Source organism: Haliotis asinina, chromosome 4 (assembly GCF_037392515.1).
Source record: "Haliotis asinina isolate JCU_RB_2024 chromosome 4, JCU_Hal_asi_v2, whole genome shotgun sequence".
NCBI classification, from domain to species: domain Eukaryota; kingdom Metazoa; phylum Mollusca; class Gastropoda; order Lepetellida; family Haliotidae; genus Haliotis; species Haliotis asinina.
The window spans coordinates 69,593,477-69,615,677 of NC_090283.1; the positions used below are offsets into that span (position 1 = coordinate 69,593,477).

At 39.6% G+C, this 22,201-nt stretch overlaps 1 protein-coding gene across 4 annotated transcripts in view; it reads right to left on the bottom strand.

The window, feature by feature from the left end:
- LOC137281824 (mitogen-activated protein kinase kinase kinase kinase 4-like) overlaps positions 1–22,201 on the bottom strand; it is a 286,271-nt gene that overhangs the window by 214,099 nt on the left and 49,971 nt on the right. For all 4 annotated transcript variants that reach the window (XR_010956768.1, XM_067813451.1, XM_067813450.1 and 1 more), the window contains exons 12-20: positions 21,783–21,864; positions 19,975–20,144; positions 19,504–19,585; positions 17,414–17,694; positions 16,176–16,285; positions 12,704–12,867; positions 10,885–10,917; positions 7,544–7,605; positions 6,298–6,392 (exon numbers count right to left, since the gene is read on the bottom strand). Coding sequence is in view for 3 of the 4 variants with exons in the window: in XM_067813451.1 (XP_067669552.1) it covers positions 6,298–6,392; positions 7,544–7,605; positions 10,885–10,917; positions 12,704–12,867; positions 16,176–16,285; positions 17,414–17,694; positions 19,504–19,585; positions 19,975–20,144; positions 21,783–21,864 (1,079 nt within the window). In the remaining variant the exon portion in view is untranslated. The remainder of the gene's footprint in view (positions 1–6,297; positions 6,393–7,543; positions 7,606–10,884; positions 10,918–12,703; positions 12,868–16,175; positions 16,286–17,413; positions 17,695–19,503; positions 19,586–19,974; positions 20,145–21,782; positions 21,865–22,201) is intronic.

Consider the following 22,201-nt stretch of genomic DNA (forward strand, 5'->3'; position numbering starts at 1 on the left):
AGATGGACGCTGTAATCACTAATTGATTACTATTACCCTGGATAACCCAAACTGCCTGTCAGGCACTTAAAGGTCAGCACATGACTGATCCCACTGGGTACCCATTTTCTGCTACATGAATACAGGCAATTTTGAACAAACTCACTTACCTAAAATGAGACTATAGTCAACACATGTGCTTTGTTATGGGGCAGGACTTAAGTCATAGAAAACTCTCAGGAGTTAAGCTGCCAAACACGTCACCTATCCAAGGACTTTCTCAACACTGCTTAACTTCACCTGATTTGTGACCTGAGCTCTATGCACAGGACCGCACACCTACCAACCCCTAATGGGCAAAACAGCAAGAAAAGGCTTACAAATCAGTACTTATAATCAGGGTCAGCCAGGGGTTGGCAACAACACATCCTGGTTCTACTAAGGACAACTCTGCAGAGCAAACTGATACATTTCTGACAACTTGGCAAAATGGTCGAATGCTGTAGTTTTGGGACGCTACTGAGTAATGTCAAACAAATTGCCTGCTATTAAGTATTTCCCATGATGTTTTTGCAGTAAGCATGTCAAGTGCTCATGACTTGATTTGTGTCGTGCATTTGGCAAATCATATCTTCCTTTACTCAATGTGTTTTAGGTCTGCGAACCAACTTAAACAACCTTTGATTAGAAACATTAGAACGTAATTTCCTGGAAGAGCCACGACAAACATATTAAGGATGTGTCCTTAATGAATACAAACTTCAGTCATCATGACTCACTTCAAAGAAAGAGCAATTCATGTTTCGTTTTTATCTCACGAAGAGACAAGGGTCTTATGTATTCATAAATTCAAGTTTTGACGGTTGATTTTGTCCTGCATTTAGTAATAAATTGAAGCATCTTTAGGTTGGTGATTCCAAGCCCTACACTTTGAGTCTGGCTTATAGGAATAATCTGTGTTCAGGATTGATCATGGAAATATAGTCCAAGATAATTGCACTCACTATCTACATAACCCGATTTTGTCTGCAAATATTCATCCGAAGAAAATGGAGATTTAACACGCTGCCTGAATAACAATCACACAAGAAGTCTCTAATTGTGATCAAATTTCAGAACACGCGAGAAGAAATCAAAAACTTTAAAATAGGAATGTGAAACTGTCTGGAATAGAGACAGCTAATGATCAGTTTTCACAAAAATCAATGGCTCCTTGTCATATCTTGCCTGAAATTCAAATTATATTCCCTGAAATGCTGCTGATCAATCTGCTAGAAATGTTGAGATGGCATGAGCAAAATCGAAAATTCCCTCATGTCAGCTACAGGTCTCAAACAAAGGATGAAATTTAAGATTGGACAATTTCTGAATGATATCCCACACAGTGTCCATTTTGAAATTCTTTCCACTGACAAAATTGCAGAGAAAATGGTTGTGAAAATGCAATCTCTGCCGAAGGCCTATCCCATTGACAAGTAATTTTATCTTGGGAATACGATTACTGAAATATGCCTCCGAAGGTATTGCACATCATTGGAAATAATCACGTTATCACAGTCTTTGTTTCCACGCCTTGTGTTGCTTGAGGGGTGGGGCAGTTGTGATGGTTGAGCAGCAACGCAAAAAAATTGAATTAGATGCTGATTAAGTTTGAGTAAATTGGTGAATGTTGAATGTTTTGGCCAGTTAGTATGTTGAAGGAATTCCTGAAGTTCCTTGGGGCACATCACCAATGCAGCAATACCTCTGGCGACTTTTGACAAGCACTTTACAAGCCCGAAATAGAAGACAAGCTCTGTGGGCGTGCTGAGAGGCGGCAATGTTGGATAATTAACAACGTATCATAAAAATGGAGCCACCTATACCTCATGTGATGCTATTTGTGTATACCCGCATACAGCTGAATAGCTGTCCCTCGTATAAGAAACATAGAGCTTCATTATCAGTGTCCTAGCAATTATTTTTTAGAATAACGCCTTACAGCGAGCAAAAACCCACAACTGATGCAAGCTAGTAAAAATCATACATAACTAACTACAGCAAAACACAGTTGATACACTAAAGGGATAAGGCATTGTACCATTTAGTATGAACATCAGCATATAAGCCAATGGCTTAGGCAACTGAAAACAAGACAGTATTGTCGTGTTCATTCTCATAGTACACAGGCATTACCCATTCAGTGACATATGTACTTATATATTTTTAAGTTCAATAAAGGAATTGCTTTCAGTTTTTGTGGAATGTCTGATGAACTAAAAATGTCCCTTTTCCTTCTTCCTGAAAACATGCAAACATTGGCCAGTCCTCATACACAGGGGTAAGATGGTGACCATCAGAGCTATATAGGGGACAATGTTCACCATGGTCAAGACTAGATGGTGTTCACCATGGTCAGGACTAGATGTTGTTTACCATGGTCAGGACTAGATGGTGTTCACCATGGTCAGGACTAGATGGTGTTCACCATGGTCAGGACTAGATGGTGTTCACCATGGCCAGGACTAGATGTTGTTCACCATGGTCAGGACTAGATGGTGGTCATTTGGGTTAGGGCTAGATGGTGTTCATCAGGGTCTAGATGATGTCCATCTGGGCTAGATGGAGTTTGTCAAGGTCAGGGCTAGATGGTGTTCACCATGGTCAGGACTAAATAGTATTCATCAGGGGCGGGACTGGAGGTGTTTTTTGGTGCCAGGACAGATGGTGTTCATTTGGGTCAGGAGTAGATGGTGTTCATCTGGGTCAGGACTAGATGATATCTATTAGAATTAGGACTAGATGATATTCATAGGGGCCCGAAGTATTTCATCAGAGACACCACAGATGATGCTGACTACACACAACTCTAACGGCTTTTTGTTTAATTATCTGACATGTCTATCAAACAAGCTTCACTACACATCACTCCACATCACTCCGCACCACGCATGTGTGAGAACACAACACACAGCACACATGTAAGTTCATAGTGAGGCCTTATCACACAATCACTACAGGGGATGCAGATGATCATCCACTGCCACCACTTTGCCTGCTGAACCTTCATCAAGACAACTTCAAACCAAAATTGAGCATAATGTTCCTCATGACAGACTCAAGTTAAGTTCTTGAAAGGCATTAAGAAGTTGGACGAACGCTGATACACGACACGTTTTGAAGAAATTGTTATCCATTCACGTTTTCAAGGACACAAACTGTTAGAGAAGAATGAAAGCACAAATCCAAAACACAAAACAGCCTTACCTTGTCAGACTTCAACTTAAGTAATATCTTGCAAAGAAAAAGTACAGACCAAATAACTATAAAAACTATACAGTAATAGCCAGGTATCATCTGGATGACAAATATTCGGTACTGTGTATCTGTAAGTGCACAATGAATTGTTTTGTCTGTTGACCGCCAGCCTCATAAACTTCATGATATCAGTGAATGTCACCATTCTGATAACAGGACCAGCTCGTAAACATAAAACCCATTTCAGAATGTCTCATTTTGTCAACTCTAATAAACAATAAGTGACTCGTATGAAGTTTACAACAGTGTGCCACATCACAGACAGAACCACGGCCAGCTTGTAGGGACATTTGATATGAGAGATTAAAATGAGCCAGACCAATTGTCTGACAGTTTTCCACATTTATCTGACAATAATTTCAAGCATGGTTAGAAGAATAAAGGTTAAACTTTTCTTGATGTTTATTACCCTAAGCTGACAGCAAGTGTGCGATTATCTTAAAAGGCCTATGATTCAAATCCATGTGGGTTGACAAAATAAGACATATCACATTTTTCACAAACTCTGTGAATGTAACTCACACTAAAGGCAGACAAATATGGAAAGAAGAGAGATCTGAATATGTATCAGCTATTAAACATACTTTTCACATTGACAAAAATGGATGATGAATAATATTCACATCTTTACACATGTGTATTACCAAGTGAAGTTATTTTATGATACATCTTGAAATTTCCCTATGTTCAGTGAATGAAAAAGCAAGTTAGTCTTTTTATTTCAATATCCTGCAGCACAGCAATGGGTCTCTCACATTGTACCAAAGTGAGGAATCACACCCAGGGCCCTTATTCTTGAAACGTTTGTAGCCCTAAGAATTTTTAACTTCGTGTGGTCGTAGCCAATGTGTTAAGAATGGGCTTAAGAACTTTGTAGGGCTACGAACGTGTCGAGAATAGCTAGCCAGGTCTTTGAAATGATACACTTTAATCACTTTGAGGCCCCATGGAAAGGTGTAAGAAGATGTGTAAGAAGATGTGATGGTAAGGTGAAAGAAGACGTACAGATTGTTCTAGGTGTAAGATAAGGAGTGATTTCTCATGAAATTGTTATTGCTATCCAATATCCATCATTTTCAAAGCGACCTGTGTTTCTGCCTACAAGCCGGTTTAATGAAGCTGTTATTGTCTCGGACTGCATAGAGAGTTGAACGTCACTAGTGCTGAAATGTTTACCCTGGATTACAGGGTCTATGTGCCTTCACCAGCTAGACAATCACAAAATGCCTACAGTAAAATTAAACTGTTTAATAATCCTTTCGAAAAGGTGATCCAAGGTCTTAATTTGACCTTAAAAAATCAACACGATTACATTTGATCATCTGAACACTGCATCAATTACCTTAAAAATCAGAATTAATTATCAGATTATTTCTTTTACATATTCACTGAAAATGTCTTCAGTTGTACATGGCCTCCTTTCACAGAGCCATAAGGTGATCGTATGTCACAGGTGTTTCATTTATGCTGCTCTTACCAAGATTCTAGCAACATCATAGCAGGGAACACCAGAAATTGGCTTCACACATTGTGCCCATGTGGAGGATCAAACCTTGCCTAGTGTGATGAGCAAACACGTTACCCACTAGGCTACCCCACTGACCTCTTAAGTCACAAACCTTTCTGCAGTGTTAACGAATGGGAGTTAAGGTTAACCTCAGTGAAGACTGCTTTGTTAAAAGAGCCCCTTCTCCTGCAACATGTGCTTACAGTAGGCATGTAATCTAGCCAGTAGCAGCAAATATGTATCTATGGATATTCTGCAGTGTTAGAGCTTCTGCTGAGACCTATTAGAACAGAGTGTAAAACTCTGTCTACAGTAGGCATGTAATCTAGCCAGTAGCAGCAAATACGGATCTATGGATATTCTGCAATGTTAGAGCTTCTGCTGAGACCCATTAGAACAGTGTAAAACTCTTCTATGTGACCATATGTGATTAGTCTCTATGGTAATGTTTGTGTCAGAGGTCGATATGTTTAAGTCCTACCTGTTCACTGTCAGCCTTCTGCATGAAAATGAGAATACATAAGGTGTGATTATCAATGTATGTGTGTTGAATCAATGGGTTGCGCTGAATACTAATGACAAACCAATTTCTTTTCTGTTTACAGATTCCTATATCAATGCCCAAATATACAAACTGATGGAAAGAAAAGCCAAAATTACAAATCAAAATAATAGTCTTAAAGGCGATGTAAATATGAATACATAATGAGTGATTATTGAGGATCAATGTGAGACTGCATTAGCAACTTTGCAGGTATAGACAAGAGAAAGTATCTTACAATATAGAAATCGCTCATCCATAAAAATGGAAAAGAAATTGGTTTGACTGAAACAGTAAGAAAAATCACAGGAACTACAAGCCTGCATTACCACCATCAAGACAGCCGTCTGTACATAATCCAGTCTAGACCAGATAACTCAGTGATTGACATGAATTTCACTGGGTACGAATGAGTTACCAAATAAACAACAATTTTGTTACGTAATGAGTGTACAAATATACTACCCATGAAAAGTTTTAACTCACTTAATGCACTCACTATATGTTTTGTAGATACATGTGGCTACATCCAAGATGAAGTACTCCTCTATATTGGGGTAACCATTGCAAACCATATGATGACGAATTGGACATACGTGCAGCAAATTGCTGAAAAATGTGCAAATATGGTGCATGTGAACAGCGGAGTTCAAGGTGCAAAGTTTTGTTTAGAATTCCCTCACTTTCCACGAGTTTCATCACTTACTGAAACGTGACTTTACAAATCTGTTTACAATACATCAGTTCATGTGAAAACAGTACCTTCAAACAGCATAGAATATTTTGCCAAATTTTGTTCAGAGCAGTTGACTGAAGTAAGTGGCTACATTTTCACAAGTGAACCACAGCTTTTGATGGGTAGCATAAGTAGTAACCGACATCATACACAAGGAGGAATATTCTAGTTGAGCTTTGAGAGTGTGTACAGGCAGTAGCTACTGTGACTTCTGAGATGAGAAAGGTTCCAACTCACCCTTCTGGCAACCAGGGTATTCTCTCCATCATCCTCGTTCACTTTGCTCAGATTGTGGCCAGAGTCAATGTTTGGCACACGGGGCGGGGGCATATCTGGAAAATAGTCATGGATTAGTGTGGAATATTAAAGAAATTAGAATGAAGACAAGGAAAATGTGATGCAGAGCAAAATGCAGGAGTTGTGAAGTCAACACAACAAACTTCACTTCAATTTTCCTTGTATTGTGTTTTTTTTCAAGAAGTACTTGACAAAGGCATTGCAAGGGACGTAACTCTTGCAATACTGTTAATATAAATTTGATAACTGCATGTGTTCACCTTTATTCATTTCACGTTTTCAAACATAAGACAGAATAAGTAGCAAACGATGTCTGCAACAACTGACACTCAAAATGGGACACATTTATGAAAAATCTTAAAAAGGTTCATTGATATTGAAGCATCTGTAAAATCCCTAAAAAAAATACAGTAACTAAATACAACCTTTTCTATTTGGGAAGTTTCACCACAGCTGGTAATTAAGAAACAAAAGAAGATCAAATAAGGCAGTAATTGGGAGTAAAAAAGAGAATCCTTTGTATCAAAGTCCTTTTGAAGACAACATATGATGACACCAAGGGCTATTCTGCCTGGAACCCAACACACAGAAACATGTCTGTACACACTACTGAAGTGAGTGAGGTTAGTTTTACGCCGCTCTTAGCAAGCACTCTACATGGCAAATGTTGCCAAGTGAGAGTGAGTGACCACTGTATTATGCTGCTTTTAGAAATATTCCACAAACATCACAGTGGGGAACACCAGAAACGGGTTTCACACAGTGTACCATGTGGGGAATCAAACCCAAGTCTTCGGCAAGAAGTCCTTAACCACTAGGCTACTCCACGGCCTGCACAGCTACACACGAAGTTTGTTAATGCCACAGAAATAGTCTATCCTGTCAAAGTATGTCACCAATAAAGCTGATCTATGTAAAAATTACTTTTGCCTTTAAGTGAGTTTGGTTTTATGGGGCTTTTTGCAAATATTCCTGCAATATCAGGGCTGGGGACATAAGAAATGGGCTTCCTCCCCGGTGACCCCAGAAACTGTGCATGGCAGGCAAATGCTTTAACCACTCAGCTACTACAGTGTCCCAAGTCTCTGGGAAACACCACTAGTTGAAAGAACTGAAAAAGGTGTGTGTGGTCCATCTGAAACCTTCTCACAAGGAGATGTGAGGCTGCGGCTGGTCTGATCCTCACCTTCATGTATAACCATGGAGGACTGGGTCTCTCCGGTGTCCACTGAGAAGCCGCCAGGTGGACTGAAATAGAGCAGAGAGTCAAGCTGAACATTTGATGAAGGAAATACAGTTGTACATGGGAACTTCTGTCTGAACTGGTTGAAACTAAGGACTGAAAAACTGCCGAGTATACAAGCTTGACAGAAGTGAGTAATATTTACGTGGACAAGCAATACTTTGAAATGTACATTTAGCACTATTTTAATCATCATTATTAAGTCTCAAATCTATTTTTAATAATACTGTCTAAAAATGTTGAAAAACTGTTAATGCTATGACAAAGAAAAACAATGTTATCACATGCAACTATCTACTTTAAAATGAAAACTGAAGTCTCAGTATGAAAGTGTCATGTCATGTACTAATTTCTCCTGTGTTATACGAGGTGAGATAAAATGCGGTTTCACTCATATGGCGACGTGCATGTGTGTGGATAAGTGGCTGCTTATACTAGCCAGACTTCAGCTGGTTTTATAGTACTAGCTCACTGAGATACCATGCCTCACTTAAGCATGAATACCCCACTCGGACACATTATACTGACTCCAAGCTGACCAGTCCTTGTTCTACCCATTAATGCCGAGTGCCAGAGAAGGAGCAACAACTACCATATTTCAACATCTTTTGGTATGCCATGGCCATGGATTGAACCTTTTATATGACTGAGTGGGGGCTTTATTGTGTGACTTCTAACAGCTGAGATAGAAGAGAGGGACAGTTGAAATAGAAGAGTGGGACTGGGAAACAGAACTGCATACATGCCTATCAGATCACTTAATTCATGCTTCATAAAGGGCAGTTTTTTCCATCCCTCATCAGATTAATCAGATTTGATAAATTCCAGCTAAAATCACGATGGGGAAAAACAGAAATGTGCATCACGCATTGTACTCATGTGGGGAATCAAACCCTGGTCTTCTCTGTGATAAGCGAATGCCTTTATCACTGGGCTACCCAACCACACCTCATCTGATTACTCAAGTTCTCAAGTCAATGCAAGTCATACCTTCAGCAATGAACGTTTTACATGTACTCTGGGATACTGATAGATAAGTGAACAGCCAGACAGTTTCAAAGCATCATAGAAAAGTAACTGAATGTTTGCAAGTGGATTTGTCTGATTATAGTAAATTATTGTTAATAAAGATACTTAAAAATTATTACACCCGTTGAAGTTCGCATGTGAATCCAACACACATTGCAGGTTTATTTCTCGCAAGAGGTAAACTCATCTGCAGGCTTGCTCGACCTGTGATTATTGTCCTGGGCAAAGATTTTCGAAGCTCTCCTAGCGCTAAGATAGTAGTAAGTTAATGTTAATGAACAGGACTTATGACTATCTTAGTGGTAAGAGAGCTTTGAAAATCTAGGTGCTGGCCATAGATTTTCGAAGCTCTCTTAGCAAATAAGATACTCTTAAGTCTATGTCAATGTATGACACTTACAACTATCTTAGCACTAGAAATCCGAGACATAACAGAAACATACAATAGTTGTTTTTTCCCAAAGAATCCCAGTATATCCAAGACTACAATTTGAGTATGGGTATGATAAAGCTACAAGCACCTTGTACAGCCTGGCAATAACATGTTCTCCATATGGTACATTTCATTTATACACCAGCACGGAAGCTGAAGCATGGTGAATAATAGTGAAAATATGCCAGGATTTCAAATTGAAGAAAAACATCCATAACTGATGTTTCATCAATAAGCATGGGCAGGCAAATCTACAGATGACCATTTGTACTATAATTACAAATTGGCTCAGGTGAGAACCTGTTCATGTTCTTTTTATCTGAAGTGAGTGAGTGAGTTTAGTTTTATGCTGCACTCAGCAATATTCCCGCTATGTGGTGGTGGTCTGTAAATAATCGAATCTGTACCAGACAATCCAGTGATCAATACCATAAACACTGATCTATGCAATTGGGATACAAAACATTTGAGTCGACCCAGTCAGTGAACCTGACCACCTGATCCTGTTAGTCGCCTCTTGTGACAAGCATGGGTTACTGAAGATCAGTTCTAACCCAGATCTTCAAAGGTTCTTTCTATAAGAAGTCCCTGATTACTGATCATGTTTCTCAGGACTCGTATTGGTAAGAATGGTTTAGTGAATGAATGCTGGCATCACAGGTTTGAAATGAGAACATTGCCTGATGATATCAATAAGTATTGTGCTGTGCTGTCATCTGCTAGTAGTCATGCTACAGATTTGTAACGACAACACAACTGAAGATCTGGAAGGTGAGCTAGCTACATGACATATGGGAATCTTCCACTGTTGAGTAAATGAGCATTACCCTGCACACTTTTGAAAGCTTACACTTCAAGAGCTGTGTGACCAAATATAAGGCAGGATAGTTTTATACTTGGATGCTAGTACAAATGAAACAAATTAAACATCATCCCCGACTGTCCTTTAATTTAGGATATGCTACTCGGCACAACCTGGTTCAGCAAATTGTGATGCCATCGAGGGTCCCATGCACTTTGGAGTTGTGATCAACATTTCTGTTGTGCCAAGGACTTGCATGATGTATGAGGTGAGCAAGCGAGTGAGTGAGTGAGTTTAGTTTTACGCCGCACTCAGCAATATTCCAGCTATATGGCAGCGGTCTGTAAATAATCGAGTCTGGACCAGACAATCCAGTGATCAACAACATGAGCATCGATCTGCGCAATTGCGAATGGATGACATGTGTCAACCAAGTCAGCGAGTCTGACCATCCGATCCTGTCGGTCACCTCTTACTACAAGCATAGTCGCCTTTGTGTTGAAGGTCTCAGATGTTTACAACTATGATGAAAACCTAGCAACATACTTGAGGGAATATTGAACTCTACACAGCTGATTACTGTGCTTAGCAATGCTACAGTCAACATTTCACCTATGCCAAGGACTGACATAGTGATGAGTGAGGAAAACCTGAAGTGATGCAAGTCTCTAAATATTTGCCACTTGAGTGAAAACCGCATGCAAAGGTGCTGAAAAACCTAGAAACCTTATTATGTCAAATCTGACACAATCACAGCTGGTGCACAGCTGATTATTGTCTTACACCAGCACGTAGGGGCATTCACACAGCAAGGGGGCAGATACGTACTAATATAAATTTCTAAAACGCTACAATGATGAAAAAAAATGCACAGGCACAAACCGAAAACAAAGTAAAACAATAAGTGTCATGCCCATGCTAGAGACAGGTAAAACTGAAACAGGGTGGTCTATGTGATACAAGCAGCAACGAAGGAGGATCAGGAAGCACATCTAATCCTCACTGGCCTATCATACTTACACCGAGTAGCTGCTGACTAGACTTGAATGCATTCTGTTTAAATCATAAAATTACTTTCAGTGTTCGACCACCCAGGTAACTCAAGGTCAGATCATGTTGTTCATGCATAATGCATGCTTGGCAAATTGGAAACAAAACTGCTTCAGGAACCAAGTGTGCAGACTTGCCCATGAAAAGCATGTAAAGTTGTTCTGTCAGACTTGTTACAACAACATTAGGATTTGCAAAATGTTTCATCCAGATAATGAATTGCAAAATGCTTCAACAAGATAATGAATTGCAAAATTCTGGTTTTAAACTAGGAAAAGATTCTGGTGTTTGAAAATGCATTTTTTTAGAGTTAGAAATATTATTTTAAACTTATCCTGACTCATACAATTGCCTTCCTCACATGATACATCTGTGCTATGTTCCCCAAGAACAATGACAACATCTCCCCCAAACACACCACATATCCAGTCAACAGATGACCATCCAGAGTGAGTGAGTGACTTTTCTTAACTCCGCTTTTAGCAGTGTTTCAACAATATCACAGCAGGGAACACCATAAATGGGCTTCACACATTGAACCCATGTGGGGAATCGAACCCGGGTCTTCAGTGTGACAAGCGAACCACTAAACTATCCGAAGACCCCAGACCATCCAGACAAGCACACAGTATGAGTTAGGATACGGTAAAATATCTACTTTATTTTCTTTCAATGACAACTGAAGATGCTATGCCAGCAGTGCATTCATTGAGTCCTGAAGCAAATGTTCCACGAGGCATGTAACATGATAACAAAGAGAGAGAGGGACAGAGCGTACAGCCCTGTCATATACATACTGCCTCCAGATATGCAGGCTGCTAAAGGAGTGAAAGGCTATGTTCCTTAATCACTGACAACTTGTCATGAAGGCATCAGCACATGTATGGTATCTTCCTTCAAAGTGATTTTACTAATACAGGATTGAAACAATGTTTAAATGATAAACAAAATAATCACTTAATCTGATAAAACATGCTTTGTGTAACTTTGTCTGATCTTAAAAGCAAACAAAAACGTGCACAGAGGATATTATATGAGTGCCATGTCATACTATGTTTACGGCACGAGTGCCTAAATGTTGGTATATACTGATATTTAGGCACGAGTGTCATATACATAGTATGTTATGGCCACGAATATAATGTCCTGTTTATTACCTAAGCCGTTAAATTGAGGAACATAAACCCAAATATACTTTCAAACACAGGATAGCTACCCACTGATGCCGCATGTAGAACACTGCGTCACAGAAGAACTGTAACGTCATAGCATTGTTCATGATGTCACATTACCATGACAAAGTGATAGGGCATTGTATGAAAAATATGAACCCCAATATGTTTGCCCTCATAGGCAATAAATTCTATTACTCAAACTTAAACCAAAGCAAGGACTAATTCACATAATTTAGTCACTAATTCATGTTATTTAACCAAAACAGTTGCATTTTACACATCACAGTATATTCTACCTTTGAGGATAGACCAGAAGTATTCATAATTGAACTAATTCTATTAGCTGTGTCCTAACATTCAAAATTCTCTACAGTCCCTGTGAGCAAGTGTCCCGTAAAATCCCCCATCAACCCATGTCAGGTTATCACGTGCAGTTTCCATTAATAAAACGAGCCAGTGGTATTTAAACTACCACTGCAGTAAATAAGAAATGCCTCATCATCTGTTCCTGTTAACACAAACAGCTGGACATGTTCGATGCTTTATAGATACATCACTAATGTATGCGGTCAAACTGTTCAGGTATAGGCAGGCATTCACACTACACAACTTACAGAGGTCTGGCGGGTTCTGAAGCTGGCAAGGTGCCGTCACGATTGATGTCGTCATCTTCATCGTCTTCGTCCTCGTCACTGGCATCATCCTCAACGATAACAGTTCGGGCCTGGCGCTCCTCAGCACCCATCTTACTGAGATGCGCAGCCAGTCTCTCCAGATCCTGAAACACACATGATGATGTTAAACACCTCATATCATCACATATGATGATATCAAACACCTTATATCATCCAAAACATCTAGTAAGAAGCTATTGAATGATACCAAACAGTTCAGTTCAAATATGTCCTCGTGTTTCTCATCTATTCTGTGATCACAAACTTAAACGACACTGACAAGACTGAAACATTTGAAAATTTCACTGAGTTACAGAAGAAGTAATCATGAAACAATTTGCTAGGGTGCACTTAGTAAAAATAAACATCAAACTTTGGTAACAAAAATATATTGATACACTAAGTTTCCTGTATATGGGGAATGAATTCCCAAACACTGTCATTGAAGTTCCTGACCGGTCAAGACCCCCTGAAAGACAACTGTTGTGTTGATCAGGACATCCTCCTCTACCCGGCTACAGTGTAGGTACAGACTTAATAGCTTAAGCAGCAAGAAATAGTTTCACTAAACTTTCAGCAACTCTGCCTGCTTGCATGGTGTGCCTTCCCGAAGTCCTCAGAGCCAAGCCAAATGGAGTAATATGATTTCCATCTACACTTCCTGTGTCTGACCCTAACAATCACACAATCAAGCTTGAAGAAATAAAAGTGAACACTGTGTTTACATTTGTATTTATCTTGGCAAAGTGATGCATGAATAATATAAAATACTCCTGAAAGAAGAAAGAAAATGAAAACGATGGCTTGAAATATTGCACAGAAGAACATGTAAGTTTCATTCAGAAAAATACGGAGCTAAGGATTAATTAAGTACAATGTATTACTGATGCAGACAGTGTTTGAAATTCTCTTAGTCATTTTGACTTGAAGCATAAACATAATATTATCTATCTACTTGGAGTAGAATGAGTAGAACACAAATATAATACATGAGACCTTGGGGTTTTACACTCATCAACACAAATATTACTGTAAGCATGCAGATTTCAAGTGTTATACCGACCTGAGAATAAGGACCAGCATTCACTATTTGTGGTAAAATAGGGTCACATAACCTTTCAAAGGGCAGTAACAATTATATTCTCACAAAAAGATATCATTTAGCCATTTCAAAAACTACTCAAATGTAACAAAACTTTATCAGAATTCATGACGGATCAAGTTGCAGATGAAAATCATTAGGTCGTGAGAATGTGCGTTGCATCTGACACGTTTACAGACTCCACAATGAACGAGACAGAATAGAAAGCAGGATGGAAGAAGACAGGAGACACTAATTCTGCAAAGAAAATTCAAGAGAAACAGAAGCAATTCCCCCAGAGTTGTGCAGTAGATATATGTGCAACAAAAAACACCAGTGTGACACTTGACACTTCAGAAACTCCAATGTTGATCAACTTAAGCCATAATGACAATGATGATTTAGGCTTTGATAAATACAAGTATATCCAAAGCAAAAGCTTGTCTACACAATGACTGCCTGAGTGCCATCTTAGTTGGCAAGGGAGACAACTCCCAACTAAGGTAAAAGCAGTTAACCCTTCAACCAGAGCAGTGTCCTCACATGCATCAATGTGCTGCTGTTATTTAGCTTAGGTTATATATTACACCAATCTGCATGCATTAATATCACTAAATGTAACAATCGATAAATAAGAATTACTTTTAAGTAGTCAAACCAATATATGACACATACTCCTTTGTTTGAAAATTTTTTTAACTCACTTAATTTCATTTTCGTTGGACACCATAATTTTCAGTTGTGATAGTTAGTATCTGTGAAAACAATACAATCTCACTCCAAACTGTCCCTTTTTCAGTTTGAGAATACAAATGGTCTAGCAGTCTAAGGGTTAACGTGATGCTACGGCGACTGCAAAAAACATAGCTGTTCTCACCTCCTGGTCATTCTGTGGTAACAAACAAGCAGTGAGAGCTCTACATATCTACCTCATTAAAATACAGTGTCATATATCCATAGCCATTACGCACTGGGCAGTGTAATATATACACCATATACTATGAACACAAGGCAATACACGGCTATATACAATGTGCCATAATTCAGCAAACTTGATATACAAACATGCAAAGACAATATCATCCACTTCATCTTATAGGGTCATATCTTAGCATGTCAAGTATCTTCCAGCGATAGGGTATGGTCTTACACACTGCCACCTGTTCAGCCATTCAATGAAATTACAGCTTTATAAAGATATCAAGCTAGAGAAAAAACACTGACATGAATCCAGTCATGCTCATGCTGTTCACACTGTGATGTGAAGATGAAACAAGTCTTTCCTGTGTACAGTCAACTCTCATACACATTCACAAGCCTTAGAGACCAAAGGCATGCTGTGAGTGCAATATACCTACATTGTGTCCGGATATATTTAAGTCCTTGTGAGCAATACTATTTTAGTCATGTCTCAGTGAATTATAGATTAGTTTGTAGGTTTCACTGTTTTTTTACAGCAATATTCCTGTTACATGACAGCAGTCTGTAAATAATCGAATCTGGACTAGATGATGAAAAGCATGAGCATCGATCTACTCCAGTGGGAGACGATGATGTCAGTCAGTCAGTCAGTCAGTCAGTCAGTCAGTCAGTCAGTCAGTCAGTCAGTCAGTCAGTCAGTCAGTCAGTCAGTCAGTCAGTCAGTCAGTCAGTCAGTCAGTCAGTCAGTCAGTCAGTCAGTCAGTCAGTCAGTCAGTCAGTCAGTCAGTCAGTCAGTCAGTCAGTCAGTCAGTCAGTCAGTCAGTCAGTCAGTCAGTCAGTCAGTCAGTCAGTCAGTCAGTCAGTCAGTCAGTCAGTCAGTCAGTCAGTCAGTCTGACCTGATCCTATTAATCGCCTCTTAAGACAAGCATGGGTTGATTCTAAACCCAAATATTCACAGGTAGCATGGATTAAGAGTTAAGAGGCACTATGACACAGCATTCATTAGTCTGCTTACCTTGCACTTTTGAAAACCACACTCAGCAATATTCCAGCTGTCTGGTGGTGGTCTCTAAATTATATTCAGCCTAAATATGACAATCAAGTGATTGGAATCACCAGCATTGTTCCTGCCACTTGGAGTATGATGCTAAGTTGACATTAGTCAGACCAAGAGTCTGACTACACTGACTATTTAATCCTCTCATATGACATACATTTGAATGTCTGTCATTATATGTGATACACAAAGGGAAATCACAAGCATTGCATCATACTGAAAATGCCATCCAAAAGATTTCACAAGACCTCAAAGTAGCAATATTCTGAATATTTCATATTTCATAATACTTTATATTGAAATATGTGAATCCTATTCATTTTAAAGACTCTAAACATGCATTCTTTATTACCTCTGGTTTGTTGACTGGTCCACCAAACATGCCAGAGGGGCGGCTGATGGGATGGTCGAGTTGCATAGCTTGGCCAGCACTGGAGCTTGGGTTCTTAGGGTCCGGCATAACTGGAAGACAAGGACAACTAATGAAATACTAGTCTGTCTTACCATACAACGATAAACCACTAAATGAAGTAAGTCTAGATTACATCAGGTTCAGGAATCTCTGAACATATCTTCTCACTGGGACTCCTTTGTAATTTCAAAGGAACTGTTTATCTCTAACAAAATTATATATATTCTGAGATTTGAGTGTTATGCTAATGAAATTCCAGACAGGAAAAGGAACATGTCCACTTCACATACACCAGAACTGGGTTTCAGAGGGGGCATGTTGCCATGGAGTGTGCGTGTGTGCGTGTGCGTGTGCGTGTGCGTGTGCGTGTGCGTGTGCGTGTGCGTGTGCGTGTGCGTGTGTTGACTGTTCAGAGATATGACAGTGTATAGTATGCTCCTGTTCCGGGAAGAAAGCTTGAAGTAAGCCATGTCACAGAGGTTGTGAAGTGGTAAAATTGTACATGTTACGTACCAGTTGAGATTGTTGTTGTGATAGTCCGTGTCAGTCAGAGACGGCAAAATACCAAATGCTGCCAAGATTGTTTACAGAATGTGTTATCAAGAGTTATCTCCCTTGTCTAAGACAAAGCTGAAGTGCCCATACAGGGGCAAAATAAGGGCAACTGAAAGCCTTTTACAACCTGACTTGCATCTGGATTAATTCCCAAGTATGGACTGGTTAAATATCCGGGGACACTTTATTCCATCCTGGCATCTTCCTGCAATACTCTTGTTTAAAGGAGACAACACTGGTTTGTTTCAAGACATTTGACAGGAACAGTGATTTCGTTCAAAATTGCTTCTATTCACCTACCAGATAATGGGTACTCGGTTGGATAAAGCCATGTGACAATAACCTTCTAGGACCTAACAGCTTGGGTTATACAGGGTAACAAGAATCAGATTCTAATTAAGTGCCACGAGCAATCACATGGTGTTAGGAGATTGTGTGCTACAGATGACTTTATATACTATTATTATTTTGCATAGTGAATGAGGGTGTTTTTACACTGCTTTTAGCAATATTACATCAATACCACAGCAAGTGACACATTGTACCCATATGGTGAATTGAACCTGGGTTTTCACATAATTGTGTTCCTATATGTTCAACATTAGCTGACTGGTGGTACAAACCGATTGGCCTGGACTGGAAAGGGAACTGCTTTGGTGGTTCATGGCCGCCGTGGGGCTGTGAGGGTGGGATGTACTGACTAGAGGGGACGCGCTGTCCATGGCCAGAGTGTGGACGCTGTCCATGCTGGCTGCGACGGTCATGTTGACGCTGTTGTTGCTGTTGCTGGTGTTGGTGGTGGTGGTGGGCATGGCGCGACTGTTGGTTGCCCCGAGCTTCCCTCTCCTGGATCTGCTGGAAGTTGCGTTTGAGGGTGGATTCGCCTGGGATTTGGAGGATTGAGCTGTAACACAAAGTTTAGATGCAAACATCAAACAGTCCTAAAATGCTTGTTTTTCCATGCCAAAATAAGTCTAGTAAAAGGGTGTTTGCTTACCAATGAAGACACTGAATAAGACATTAAATATAATAAAGAGCCAGCTATATTTTTAATACTGTAGAAAATTTCCAAAGCAAAACAATAGCATTAAACATTCTTAATTCTAACAGAAGAGAACCATCTGTAAAGTGAGTCAATGTTACCCTTTCATCACGAACTGACAATGGGAAGCTCTGACACAACACATCAGCACTGTAGAAGCAGGCTGTCATGTCTTCATTAACTTGTAAAACTATTCAAATGTACACCATAACAAACATCCCCACAGGCCTTACAGAAGGCAAAGTAACAGAACTGCTTCAAACTCACTGCACGCTGTTTTTGACTTTTATGTGATTACTCCACTTGCACTCTGCAACTGATATCTCCACAGTGACAGAAGCAGAATATCAATAATACATCATAAAGGATATTTATATAGTGCACATATCCATGCAACTATTGCTTGCTCAAGGCGCTGGTATTTGTTTCCCTCGCTCACTGGATGTCCATCTCAGTGTCACATTGTATTACCAATCTCAACTCCCTGGGGAGTATTAAACTCTTGCTGCCACTAGGCACACCGTGTTTATTGTCGCTCTCTCGAGATACCCAATTGACAGCTGGGTGGACTGGAGGACATAGTCACAGTACTTTGTCCAAGTTTGCTGCACACTGCTGTGCCCACAACAAGGTGTTTGCATGTATTCATGTGGCCACCATCTGGTCATATACCAAGACATTCATTTATTATGTAAGCACATTTGATAGACCCGGATGAGGACTTCCCTATGATTCAACCAATGAGATAGCATTGTTTGACGGAATTCCCCCTACGTTTCATTCGTAATGCTGAGATGACAGAAAGTTAACAAACTTGTTTTGCGGAACTTTCGGATACTGAAAAAACATTGTTTTGGAAAATGTTGATGCCAAAAACACAAAGAAGGTGACTTCAATAGCAATACGTGTTTTAAGGGAATACCTGAGCCAAAAGGGCAAACTATCAAAGTGGAAAATCTTGCCCCTGAAGATCTTGACGCTATTTTATCAGAGTTTTATCTCGAAGCAAGGACCAAAGAAGGAGAAAGATACAAAAAATCAACGCTCATGGCCTACAGACATGGAATACAGAGGCACATAAAAAAAAAAACAAGACCTGAGACTGACATAATACGAGGCGCAGATGTCAAGCCATGAAGCAAGAATTTCAATGCGATGGAAAAAGAATTGAAGCACACTGGACTGACTTCTTCCTCGGTCAATATTGCTTTTCGCGGGTCCATAAAAACAGGTATTGACCTCATCACCAGTCTAAAATTGTATAGGGTTCTTTTTAGTGCAGTGTTGTGTACTGCACACTGGGAATTGTGACAACACTCCAAGGTTTTTACACCCGGTCACAGGTGGGCTCGATCCCAGCACCTCAGGTTCGCTGTATCACTAGCCTTTATCCAGCTTGCCCACTGTGCTCCATATTTAAGAAAAACTAATTTATGGATGACAACTTCTTTATTAGATATTTATGCAATGCATTAGTATAAATTCCATCCCACTGTCAAGCAAGAGAACATTATAGGAATCTATGAAGAATCTGCCTCTCTGGCATCTAAAGAAACCTGCATGTATGTTGTATTCCATTACCCATGAACCCCTATGTGCCCACAAAACAAAGGGGAGATAACTCTGTCACTTTCAAGTGCCATGATGTCAAGATTTGCATATTCAGCCTACCTTGGCTCTCCAGGCATGGTGTTGTCTTCATCTTCATCATTGTCACTACCTTCATACTCATACTCTGTGTCATGGTCATCACCTGAACAGATCAACACCACATCTACACTGTCCAAACATTACCGCAAAACACAGCACAAAAACATGTCATCTGAACACGGCATCTGAAAATACATCACACATACTTCCCGCTGAACACGAATTTGGTTTATTCCTACTGTTTGGATTTGAGATACTTCACATTTACCACAGTTCATATATTCATAGAAGAATACTCATGAAGGTTTGGGTTACAACAGGTCTTCAGATATCCTTGGTTGAGTGAATAACAGGATTGGGTGGTCACTGACTTGGATGACACCGGTTATCTTAGTCCAAATGTGTAGATTGATGCTCATGCTATTGATCACTAAACTGCCTGGTCGATCTGCACAACTGGGAACTGACGATGTGTCAACCAAGCCCACTTACCTTTCTTGTTCTTTTTATGCCTGTCTATGTGATCCTTGAGCTGAATGCGAACCTGCCTCTCTGTCGGCTGATCACGGATGAAGGGATGCTTCAGAAGCTGTTCCGTGTTAGGTCGCTGGGTGTAGTCCTTGATCAAGCAGGATTCAACAAAGTTGTGGAATTTGCTGGACCTAGGAAAAGTTAATGCCAGACACAGTCAAACTTGAAGTTAATCTGCTGTGAATGGAGAACACATCCAGTCAGCAGGTAGGGTCTGAGGATTTGTCATAAGTAAATGACAAAAGGTTTTGCATTTCCATGTATCCTTCAGCTACACAAATCTTGGTTTCTGTATGTGTTGTTTACTCCGGTGAGGTGCTAGGGTAATGTACACCATCAAACACGTACCAGACAATACAGAGATAATGATGTAAGCCTGTGACTGAAGTCATCATGGTACACTGACAGCCATCACTGAGTCACTCTGCCTGACAACCTGAACCATGAAATTGACTTGTACAAGCATATTTTGCTTTGGGAACAATTTTATCCAGAATGAAAACGAGCTTCTTCCTGCTTCTTACGACTCAAAAAAGGTCAACATATGTCATATTTGGATTACTATTTCCCAGTGTAGAAAAGATTAAACTGCTTGCGTTTTAGTGGAGTCTCAATCAGTATATGACTCAGAGACAGGCCTTATCACCAGCACACAAAGTCTGAGACCAAACCCACTTAGCTACCCTAATAAAAACCTGACAACTTGAGATCTACATCACATACTATGTGCCTCCTTTCGATATGTGTAAATTGGCAAAACCCATTATAAGTACGAGAATCTAACATTCAAGGCACAATGTTTTCGACAACATTTGGTCTGTGATATAAAGATTGGGGCATATGCACCTTAGCTTCCTGTTTATACATTAATGACTTTAATAATTAAGGTGAACAGCTTCCAAATAGATAACATTTGCCATATATGGAATGTAAATTGATTACTCCGTACATTGCTAACTGTTGCACACGGTGTTGTAGGTGGCAAACACAAGTTGTGTTACAGGATATTTGCACCACGTTCCACAACTCTATGGGGTTCGCTTGAAATAAACCTCTGTCAGTAGAGTCGATTTAATGCAACATTGCATTAATTCAAACTTCTTAATTTCAGATTGTAGTTTTAATACATAATTTTGTTAGGAATAAATAATATGGTAGCTTTATTGGGGGCTGATAGTTAGTTTCAATGAGAGAAATGCTATATTGAGTTTTAGAGAAGCGTGGCATGATAGTTCACCTTTAACAGAGATAATGAAATCTCATATAAAATGCCTCGTAGTGAATGCGCACTGCTTTGTACGCATATTTCCCTTACCTAATTAGATGTTACGGGCCAGTGAGTGAGTGAGTGAGGTTAGTTTTACGCCACTCTCGGCAATATTCCAGCCCTATGTCAGCGGTGGCCTGTAAATAATCGAGTCTGGACCAGACAATCTAGTGATCAACAACATGAGTGTCGATCTCAAAATTGGGAACCTATGACATGTCAACCAAGTCAGCGAGTCTGACCATCCGATTCCGTTAGTTGCCTTGTACGACAAGCATGGGTTGCTGAAGGCCTTCTCTATCTCAGGACCTTCATGGTTCTGTTATTGGGCCAGTAGCCTGATGCGATAATAAATGACGATGAGAACTATAATGGTACATTTGAACAAGGCTCCTAAACAACACTCTGTATTCACAACAATGAGGTCCTTGGCATCCAAGGTTGGATCTATTTATGAAATATAGTATCAGCACAAACTCTAACGCAGACAATGACTGCTCACCATTTTGTTGGGTTTTTGAGCCTAGGTGGTGGATTTCTTGGTATAAGGAACAGCGCTCGCATAGGATGCATATCACAGAGTGCTGTGAACAATAAAATGACATGGTAATACCTTTATTGGAATTTCAGTGCATTTCATACATCATAAAATACGAACAACATACATAAGTAAACATACCCATAAATAATTTCATATTCTATCTGTCAATGCTCCTCATGAAGTTTCAGTAAAAAGAAATAGAAATCATTTGATTTTAGAAAAATTAATCAGCATTTAATAAATGATAGTTTTATCAGAAATGAAGGCAGGTAGATAAAGTATACAAAGAGAACTTCCTTCCTGTTAAGTTATGTTAAATCAGTGCTCAAATATCACTTAATGTTACCAGAAGAAGTTACCAGACTGGAAACTACTTTCAT